The 11,076-nt window shown below is 31.6% G+C and overlaps 1 protein-coding gene across 1 annotated transcript; it reads right to left on the bottom strand.

Moving 5' to 3' along the window:
* Window positions 1–2,845: 2,845 nt before the first annotated feature.
* LOC133303160 (proline dehydrogenase 2, mitochondrial-like) lies at window positions 2,846–5,906 on the bottom strand. Its single transcript, XM_061503038.1, has 4 exons — window positions 5,257–5,906; window positions 3,422–4,067; window positions 3,081–3,321; window positions 2,846–2,977 (listed from the first exon to the last, which is right to left on the bottom strand). Exons 1-4 carry the CDS (start codon window positions 5,815–5,817, stop codon window positions 2,938–2,940), a joined length of 1,488 nt encoding a protein of 495 aa, XP_061359022.1. The 5' UTR covers window positions 5,818–5,906; the 3' UTR covers window positions 2,846–2,937.
* Between the last annotated feature and the right edge of the window lie 5,170 nt (window positions 5,907–11,076).

The following is an 11,076-nucleotide window of genomic DNA, read 5'->3' as shown; positions in this document are numbered from 1 at the left end:
TCGATAACCGGGTCAATTTTTATAACATTGATCATAATCATACAAAAGGTGAAAATATTAAATGTGGGAAATTATAACCATACATCTGTCATTACTGGACATCAAGGAGTTGGAGAAATGATTTTACCACAATATTTTTAATTTATGTAGTCTATATTATATTTAATATTAAATAATTTAACAAAAAATAAAACTAAACTTATAATACCCATCAATTTTGCAAAGAAACATAAAATGTAATATTTACAATTATATTTTCAAATTGAAAATCTCTTATACACTCCAGTAAAATTTATTTGGTATCCATTTTTAATTTTCATTATATCAGTTTGGTAAAACATCGATAATTTTTTTCATGATATATAATGAAATTTTGAAATGTCATAGACATTGGTGTGTGTGTGTGTGTGTGTGTGTGTGTGTGTGTGTTTGTGTGTGTGTGTGTGTGTGAGAGAGAGACAGAGAGAGAGACTCAAACAAAATTCAAAAGGTTGCGTTGCGTTTTTAATTTCAATTATTAGATTCGTTGGATTACGATTACCATTTTATTGAGTTTAATATAAATATTTGGGATATTTTATGTTTCTTTGCTAAATTGATGGGTATTATAAGTTTAACTTAATTTTGTTGTTAAATTATTGAGTATTAAATATAATATACATTACATAAATTAAAAATAATATTTAATATCAAAATATGTCGTAACGTGTCAAAATCTAATATTTTTTAGAATTAACGTGTTGGAGTGTCGTGTCGTATCGTGTCTCATGTCGATATCGATGCTACATAGTATATATATAAATTAATGTTTCTCATGTTATTAGAGATAAATTTATCTTAGATATATAAAAGTGTGTGGAGCTCATGTGAGCCAATAATATGAAAATAAGTCAGAATGAGAAAATATGAGTTCCACAGATTTTTGTGTGTTGTAGGAGATAAATTTTATATTTTATAACATGAGAAACATTAAACTCATATATATATATATATATATATATATATATATATAGGGTAATACTTCTCTCATTTAACATGAGAGAAATTTTTTTCCTACACTAACAAAAAATGTGGAGCCTACAAGTTAAAAAAATTAAAAAGAAATAAAATTACAAGCACGTCTTTTTATGTCTCACTGACATGAGATAGTTATCTCCTACAGTTGGAGAAAACTATTTCCCATATATATATATATATATATATATATATATATATATATAGAGGCAAGATCATCTTACACCAGTGTAAGAGTAAGAAGTCTTACACCAAATCTTAACCATTGATTTTCTTCATCTAACGGTTAATATTTATTAGGTCTCACTCTTTAATTAATTTTTAATTCCCAATAAATCTCAATCGTTAGATGCACGGAAATCAACGGTTAAGCTTTAGTGTAAGATTTATTATTCTTACACCGGTGTAAGTTGATCCTATCTCATATATATATATATATATATATATATATATATATATATATATATGAGGGGTTATATTTACAACTCAAATAGTTTACAAACTCTTACAACCATATTTTAACCGTTGTTTTCCGTCAATCAACGATTGTCATTTATTGTGAATTAATAATTAATTAATAAATATGATTTGCGAAAATCTTAACCGCTGCTTGACGGAAATCAACGGTTAAGATATGGTTGTAAGAAGTTGTAAACGAAAATAGGTTGTAAGTATAACATTCCCATATATATATATATATATATATATATGGGAAAAACATTTCTCAAGCAGCTTGAGATAAGTTTATCTCCGGCTATCCAAAAACTATGTCGTTTTATTTATTTATTTCCTTATATTAATTGATTCACATTTGAATGGTTATGATTCTCTTTTTCTCTTTCTTCCTTTATCAGCATTGATCTATCTTTGTATGGTTATTATTTAGTAGTCGGAGATAAAATTATCTCAAGCAGCTTGAGAAACGATAAGCCTATATATATATATATATGACTTCATTAATCATATGCAATAAGAGAGAAGTTCTCTCATGCTATAGAGACAATTATGTGTAGGTCTTATCTACTATAGAAAAAGGAAAAAAATAACACGAAAATTGATGTATATGTAGGAGAGAAAAATACTCTCTACAACATAAGAGTATATTTTCTCATATATAAATATGAGAAGAATTTTTTGACATCAATGTCAAACTTTAAAATTTGATATTAAATATTAAACGGTTGATTTCTGCTGATCAACGTTTCTATTAAATGTATATGATTCAAATAGTCTAAAAAAAAAAAACTTATATGGCCCATTCTTTTCTAACCGGAACTTTCTATGAAATCTAGAAGCAGCACATGGGATGGAGATTCGTGCTTCACACCCTATTGATTGAAAATTTATTATTTAATTTATTATGGAAGAAAGCTGACCGTTAATATTATGACAAAATATATTATAAAATCAGAATAACTTGGAACAAAGTGGAACGAGGGCATGATTTAGAAATTAAAATCAACCCCTTTTAATTTGAATAGAACTAACATGATGTTAAAGCTAGCTAGCATGAGGAACTTGGCCTATCCAAGCCTTATAAACTATTATTCTTTTTCTCATTTTTTCCATTGTGAGACCGTTCCAATTTATTTAAACGCTCAATTCTCAAATTCACCAATCAGAAATAATAATTTAAGAATCACCAACCCCAATTCAATCTATGTATTGATAAAATTGTTAAGAACTTGAATAAATATTTTTCTATGAAGTTATAAACACTTTTTTTCTCATCACTGTTTCTATTTGTTTTATAGTTGTCTTTATTTTAGCATTCAGATCTTTATGAATTTCCAACTAATATACCATAAAATGAATATTTTATTTCACTGAATATACATTTTTATAAGATTATAAAATTCTCTAATTTGTACAAAGATTTACGAAAAGATTTACGAATCATCTTTCCTGCCTACTTGCAAAACTTCAAAATACAACAACTTTTAGTCTCCTTCCCAACTCTTTCCTGTACAGAAAGTAGGAAAAGATCATTGTCAGCAGAAAGTCAAGAAAATATTTCCTATGTCACATGCTAATTAAGAGGTTAGTGAATGAAAATTTTAGTTTACCTCATCAATTGCCTATCAAAGCCTGAAGCAGCCAAGAGCCCTCTGTTCTCTTCTGCCCTTCTTAAAAGGTAAGGCATAACTATCTCTACTGGTCCAAATGGCATGTACTTGCTGACTTGAAACCCTGCATTGCTCAAACCAAAGGAAAGTGCCTCTGACATTCCATATAGTTGTGCAAATTCTAGCTTGTGGTTCACCTTTCCATTCCCCAATTCATGTGCTTTTGCAGCAGCCAATTTCCCTACACAACATTTTCATGTCATATTAGACACAAGAATTGAGATGTTGGGTATTCTTATATTATAAATCATTTCAAAATGCGTAAGTATAAATCTAAGTACCTGATTCAACATTGTGGGTTGCAAGAACAACCGAACCAGGTCCATTGGCAATCTTTTCAAGCATAAATGATGAGCAGTCATTGAAGCAATTGTGTGTGTCCTGAATGGTATTGTGAATTGGGGATGCATATCCCAAAGACTCAGCCAATTTAGTTTCTGCGGACATGTAAGCACCCCTTACCAATTTGAACCCCAATGGAACTCCCATTTTGTCTGCTGCCTTTGTTGTAAGCAACAACCTCTCCTTGGCATCTTTGAAGTAAGTTTGAATGGTTCCAAACACAATGGGGTTGTCATCTTTGTTGTGCATGATGGCTGAAGAGTATGTGAAGTAATCGATAGCTGGTTGAACCCAAGTGTGTTCTGCATCAACCAACAACGGAATATTGGCTTGTACACATCTTTGACAAAGTTGAAGTAGTCTTTCATTTGCAAGTTGAAGATCACTCTCTTCTTCTGGTGTTAGAGGATCCGGTCTTTTCTGTGTGTGGTATAAAGGACTAGATTCCGAAAAAATTGGAAGGGAATCTTGCTTCCATGGCAAAACCAATGAAGGGTCTTTTTGTTGCCATCTTAGAAGGTCACTAACTCTTTCTAGTAATGCCATAGGACATATTGCTGTGATTTTCACGATGACAAAGCTCACCTGTCACATCAAAATTTAGACTTACACCAGTTAATTAACTACAATCACACACAAAAAAGCAGATGAAAAATACAAGCAAATTAATATATTAATTTTATTATAAAAGTTTTTTTGTTGTTGCTAAATTCAAGTTATGTGTATTAAGTAAATAAATATTAAAAAACATATAGATCTGAATATAGTTTCTTATATTGTATGAAATAAAATTGTCTCATTCACACGTAAAAAAATGGGACCCACATATTTTCTTTTTCTACCTATGAAATTCTTTGATTATGAAATTTTTTTACCAGGTTACCGAAAAGAAAGAATTTGTAAATATTCTTAAAATAATCTTTATACCCATTGCTAAACAAAACAAAAAGGGTAGCATAAGTGAGCATAACCTTAACTAGCATCTCTACTTGTTTTGCTACATTGCTCACTTCAATTGATTTGTTCAGGACCCACGAAAAGCAACAAAACACGCCGCACCCAAACTCTAATTACCTTTTAATTAATTAAATAATCAATCTAACACAACTAACTTAAACATCTTAAATTTATGCAAGTGGTTTTTTACTATATTCAATTTAGCTGTATTAAGTAAGTTTATATTATTTTTTTTAATACAATAGTGACACTGAGATTTTATGACCTCGTACAAATTACCCAATCCATCATTATTAGACCAATGCTTTTAATAAGTTTATATTAAATAACATATAAATCTTTATTACCATAAATATTTTATAAATTTTTTTTAGGGATAGGATATTGTGACACCTAATTTATGTTACACCCATGTGACACTCAGTCAATCTCACCGTTAGATCGCTTATGTTGATCCAACGGTTATATTTATTTCCATCTTTGTATGGTCATGATTTCCCAAATTTAATATTTTATATTTATTTCTACCTTTGTATGGTTATGATTTCCCATATTTAATGCTTTCACTTTAAATTTGAGAAATCATGACCATACAAAGATGGAAATAAATATAATCGTTGGATCAATATAAACGATCTAACGGTGAGATTGACTGGGTGTCACATGAGTGTAACATAAATTGGGTGTCACAATTTTTTTTTTTTTTTAATATCAAATATTTTATACTTTAAGCGATAACTAGTTTCATATATGAAATAAAAAATATTAATTTAATAATGATATAATTGTATTAAAAAAGTGGAGATGAAAAGCTTACAGAAGAAGGGGGAAGCGATCTGCAAACATCAACAGTGTGAAGGAAAGCGTCGAGATTACGGTCACATCCATCGTTGTCGTGTGCATCTTCAACGCCATAAGCCAGCATGCCACGTAAGCCCGTGTCGTTCAGCGACCGTATGCTCCGGCCGGCGGCGGCGGCGTCCTCGCCGGCGCAGAAGTGTTCGTAGAAGGTCTTGCGAATGGTTGCCATCACAATATCCTTAGACAGTCCCTCCCTTTGAACGAGGTTGGAGTTCATGACCCTCATTCCCAAGTCCACCATGGGCCCCACCGCGGTGGCGTGGAGCACGGCGGAGGAACTGAGGAGTTTGGCGGTTGGCACGGAGGAGAACAGCTTCTCGGCGTCTTCCAAGTTAACGGTCGACGAGGGAGGATGTATGGTGGCGGAGGACGACGGTTTCTCGATGAGTGAAGGAGAAACTACGGCGGCAGCGGCGGCGGGAGAGAGGGAAGGGAGGTGAGGGGAGTTGAGTGGCTTGGTGGAGGTATTGTAACGGATTTTCTTGAGTATTCTTGGAGGGATGACGCGAGTTGCCATCAAAGGTTGAGATAACAGTGGTGTTGTGTGTTAATGATGTTTTTGTGATGTTTGAAGATGTTGTTGTTGGTGTTTCTTTGTTTTCTTCTCCTAATGCAAACGATGCAAGTTGTGATGTTTCTTTTTTTAAGTGAGGTTAGGGGGTTTTATAGGCACCAAGTTAATTGGTATTAGGTTCGGTTAAGTATGGAAAAGTACAACACTATCAAGTTAAGTTGGGCAAGTGCGTGGTGTTGTGCGATAAGATTAGAATATGTCAACTTGCCTTATTTTTTTTTAAAAAAATATTTGAATAAGTTCATCTTTTTTGTGATTAATCCAATTTCAAATGAGTTCTAACATTAAGGTTTTAAATCTCTTACGAAAGAATCAAATAAATACTCTTAATCTTATATACTTGGCTTATGCTTTTGTTTTTGGGTTTTGATTTTCTAGGGTCATAATACGAGAAGTATTTTTCCTTTTATTTTTAGTAATCTTATTTTGCTTTTACTTATTATAGTTAGAACAAAACGTGTGTTGCCACTTGCCAATTCCACGTGGATTCGCGTTGGCTATTCAATTCGGTGGAATCTAAATTCAGGGAATGCGTGAGCGGTGATTCAATCCAATTTATCATACACGTTTGAGATGACTATGGTGTGAGCTGTATCCAGCGCCATGTGATTTTCAATTATTTCTAAATTCAAATGAAACAAAAATAAAATAATATAATTAGCTTTCCTTGTCTGCGCACTAAATGTGGGAGTCGAAAGATTCCGAACGGGTCTATCTGTTTAATTAAGAACCTCCAATTCAAACAGAATCTAAGATTCTCCAGTTTTGATATATATGCAATATTTTTTATTTCAGATGGAAAATAAAATTAATAAATGAGATCATATTATGAGAGATTCATTCTTTCGTGGTTTTATTTTAAACAAAGCAAGTTTTTGATTCTCTCTTTCTCCCCCTCCTTGATCATATATGTTATGAAAATAAAGAAAATTATCAATCTATAACTGTCTTATAAATTTATGTAAAATGATACTTATTATGCTGGGGCTTATAAGAGACCACATGAAATTGCGATAACTTTAAAAAAAAAAAAAAACATGCGACCAATTATCATGATGACTCATATTATTATAGAAAATTCATGATTTACTATTTGGCTTCTGTTGTAGCGCAGCCCCACTAAATCATATTTCACTGCATGAGCTATTTTATTGTATATATATTGCATAAAGATTAATTATTTTTGAGCTTCACGACGGTATTAAGCATGTAAAAAATTAGTATATCATGGAGTTATTTGCAATGTTTATTATAAAAGTCATGGAAATGAATTATTTTTAGTGCAGAATTCATAACTTACAAATATTAAAGTAACGTACTACACCTTAGAGAATCAAACATAATATGGGAAATGTTCGTTGGATCTTGAATTTTGGTCGTTGAAGTTAAAAAAAGCCATACCAAACATGATATGACTCTGCCTCTGACCCTACGGCCTACACCTTTTGGTCGAGCTCATTTCTAGTACGATAGGCATACATACATCTGCCATTTAAAATTAGATATGTGTATTTTAAATAATATTTCTCTCTCTTATTTATTAGTATTGATATTTTTTGTTTGATTTTGATTGGATAAATGTATGGAAAGTTGAGTGTTACGATAATATTCTAGAAATTTCCTTCTAGTCGTTACAGGGATAATATTTTTCCTTGCCTCCCCTCTTTTTGTATATCCTCCTTATACTTTTTTTTATGATAAAAGTTATTTTTAAGTTAAAATTAAAAAAAAAATTAAAAATAAAGTTAAAAGCTATTTGATAATTATATAAAGTTATTCTGATAATTTTGAACGAGGAGAAATAAAATAATTTATTATTAGAATGAATTATTAGAATAAAGAATAAAAATTATAAATATAAATTTAGAATAAGAGTAAAATTGTAAAATAAATGAGAAGTCAAAAAAGTTGTCATATATCTTAAAAAAACTCCTTTTAGCTTTTAACTCTTAGTTTTTCTTTTCATTATAAAAAAAGTTTTTTTTTAAATAAGAGCTTTAAAAAAATATGTTTGGTTAAACTTCTGCTTTTAAAGAGAAGAGAAGCTAAAAATAAGACATATCAAACAGGCACGTAGAAAGGAAGACCAGAGTTTTTTCATAAATATTTTAATTTTAAAATTTAATAGAATATGTTATTCTACTTACTTTTTTTTTTACCTACTTTTGCTTATCATTCTTCAACATCATTAGAGAATATCAAATACCTTTATCATTTCTCTCTGTTATTGAGATTCGAATCTAATGGTATTGTAGAGTAGTAGACAAAGATAGACAAACAAAAGATAAATAGAATAACTTATCTCAAATTTAATTCATAATCTTGCTGCACTAGTTCAAATTATAAAGTACTAGTAACTAATATAAGACTTAAGCCATTTATTCAGTATTATTTCATTAAAAATTAAGTATATGTTTAGTAGATTTTGACAGAGTTAACATATTTTCAAGTCCTGACATTGAAAACCTTCCAATGATGTTGGATTCCCATCACATGTTCTTGTTGTTAGTGAGATATGGAATCTGCAACTTGGATTCTATGGAATCCAATTCAACAATGGTGGGCGATGGAATCTTCAACTTGGACTTCAATATTATTAATTAAGTAGAACGATGATGGTTTATGGAATGGAAATAAGACTCACGCTTTGTTTACTTTTCGGCTGGGAGTCACTTTCCAAATTAATTTTGAAGTTAAAGTTACACAATTATATTTTTATTTATTTATATCTGATAAAATTATTTGACTTAATGTAAATTTTGAAAAGTCGAAAGGAATTAAAGGAATAGGATATATTTTTCATGTAAATTCAATTATTTATATATGAAATCTAAATTCAATTCATTTTTTTAAATTGAAATATTTACAAAATATTTATTTACTGATGACACAAATATATTTACTGATGTCACTATTTCGATGTACAACATATTTCGAGCTCTTTTTTTCTTCCATAAAATTACTTAAAACCCTTAAATTATATATTGCCAATCTTTCATTATTATTTATTACTTGAATACTATTTATATATATTTTTTTTAGAATTACTTGAATACTATATTTAAACAAAACTTTACAGCTATAAGTCAAGTGTATTTATTATTTATTGGAATGACGTCCCTCAACTAGCACATAAACAAATCATATATCGTCAAGTGGAGCTTTAGTTCAGGACTTGGAAGTTGAGTTATTATTAGCAAAAAATAAAAAATGTAGAAATAGGGAGATGGAGAGAAAACACAACAATATTTTTTTTTTTGATACAAACACAATAATATTTAACGTGAAAAACCTCCCCTATTGTAAAACTATGAGACCTAGTCCATAAAATTTTTTCCCTATAATACTGGGATTACAAAGATTGAAGATTCTCTATTAAAATTAAAGGTACACACTCAAACTTTACCTACAATAGTGGTATGTAAATTTCTTCTCTTAAAAGGTCTATGTTACGTATAAGAAAGCAGCTAAAGAAAGACATGAACCAGTATGGTCCAAAGACTATTGTGGCGTGTAAGGAATTAAGACCTTTTAGACACGTGTAATAAATACAATGGTTTAGCTGTTATACTGTTAGATGATTGGTAATTGGTTAGGGCTGTTATGAATTTGTTAGCTGAGGGATAATTGTAGTGAACCGCTATAAAAGGGATTTTGATGTACATAACTCAGATCTGATGAATAAAATTCTTGTTCTTGATACCCATAAGTATCAACTAGTGCTTTCATTGTCTTGAGCTCCTTCGTCGCCATGGGAGTTCAAGATCTGGCTGAGGAATTTGCGTCTCATCGCTTGGAAGTGCGCGCAGCAACATTTGGAGCATATCACTGATTCTTTGGATGCTCGTTTTCGTGATTTGATGCTGCAAACTTCATAGACTTCCTCTGTTCATGTCGTTCATCCACATGATAAGATGGAGAATGTCGATTCGCGCTCATTATGCAAGACGGTGATGATGGAGATTTTGATCTTCAATGACCAATTAGATCGTAATAATTAGATCATCAAAACGGAAATCTATTTTCAATTGCAATAGGTACCCGAGAGTCTGAAGGTGCAGTTTGTTGGACTGAAAATGAAAGGTGATGCTGCTCCTTGGTACCAATGGTTATTCAACAGTAGTACGATTTCTTCTTAGGGAGAATTTTGTGTTGCTCTTCGCCAATGATTCACTCTTCTGGATCACAGAGATATCTGAGCAGTACTTTCCAAACTCACTCAAATTGGAATGTTATTGGAGTATATCAGAGACTTTGAGGAGTTGATTAACCAAGCTTCTAATCTGAGTGATGATTTACTCATAGCGTTCTTCGCTTCCGGATTACAACATGAATTAAGAGGTGTGATTGAATTGCATTGGCCTTCCACACTTCATCAAGCTATTCAATTAGCTATTTCTTATGATTCATATTTTTCTGGACTTCATTCACTATTTCTTTCAACATCTAAGAAAATAGTTACCAACCGTTCTTCAACAAATTCTTGGCATCAAAATGTGGAGAAACAGAGCTCCTTCCAGCCACCAGGTTTGTTACCGAATTAGACCCTAATTCTTGCTTTACCTTCCACTTCGCATACAACCTCAACTTCTCTTTTTATCAAGAAATTGACACCTGAGGAGATACAAAAGAAGCGAGACTTAGGACTCTGCTACAGTTGTGATGAGAAGTGGACTGCAGAACACAGATGCAAGGCTAAGATGTTGCTCTTGGTTGGTTATGCGGAGGACTCATGCTCAGAACTTGATGAAGAAATAATGTGGCAGATTGAAGTCAAAGGTGGGGCTGCTACTGATGCAACCTTGCACCCGTTAGCTGGAAGCTTTAACTCGAGAGCATTGCAGCTATCAGCTAGAATTTCTCAGCTGGAGGTCGAGGTATTAATCGATTTGGGTAGTTCACATAATTTCATTAGGAGTTAATTGGTTGATGATCTTCAATCACCTACTCTTCATTCTAACCGAATGCATGTTTTTATGGGAAATGGGGAATCCATGATATGTGAAAGGAAGTGTCCTTATGTACTCTTAGTGAACAAGGGTGTGAATTTCATGTTGATTTGTGAGTGATAGACTTAAATGGTGTAAATGTGATATTTAGGATGCATTGGCTTAGTAAACTTGGTCGTGTGACACATGATTATGGTGAGTTATCCATGGAATTCTCTTGGAAGGGCCAACAGGTTAAATTGCGGGGCTTATC

Source organism: Gastrolobium bilobum, unplaced genomic scaffold (genome assembly GCF_033153095.1).
Source record: "Gastrolobium bilobum isolate Gb01-03AN ecotype WA unplaced genomic scaffold, APGP_CSIRO_Gbil_v1 utg10432, whole genome shotgun sequence".
NCBI lineage: Eukaryota > Viridiplantae > Streptophyta > Magnoliopsida > Fabales > Fabaceae > Gastrolobium > Gastrolobium bilobum.
This window is presented reverse-complemented; position numbering and strand designations above follow the sequence as displayed.

Bases quoted from the DNA above. Each gene is read 5' to 3' on its own strand.
- LOC133303160 (XM_061503038.1), bottom strand. From the start codon at position 5,817: ATGGCAACTCGCGTCATCCCTCCAAGAATACTCAAGAAAATCCGTTAC. The intron at 4,068-5,256 runs GTAAGCTTTTCA...TTGATGTGACAG, and splicing joins GATCGCTTCCCCCTTCTTCT to GTGAGCTTTGTCATCGTGAA. The intron at 3,322-3,421 runs GTACTTAGATTT...AATGTTGTGTAG, and splicing joins AACCCACAATGTTGAATCAG to GGAAATTGGCTGCTGCAAAA.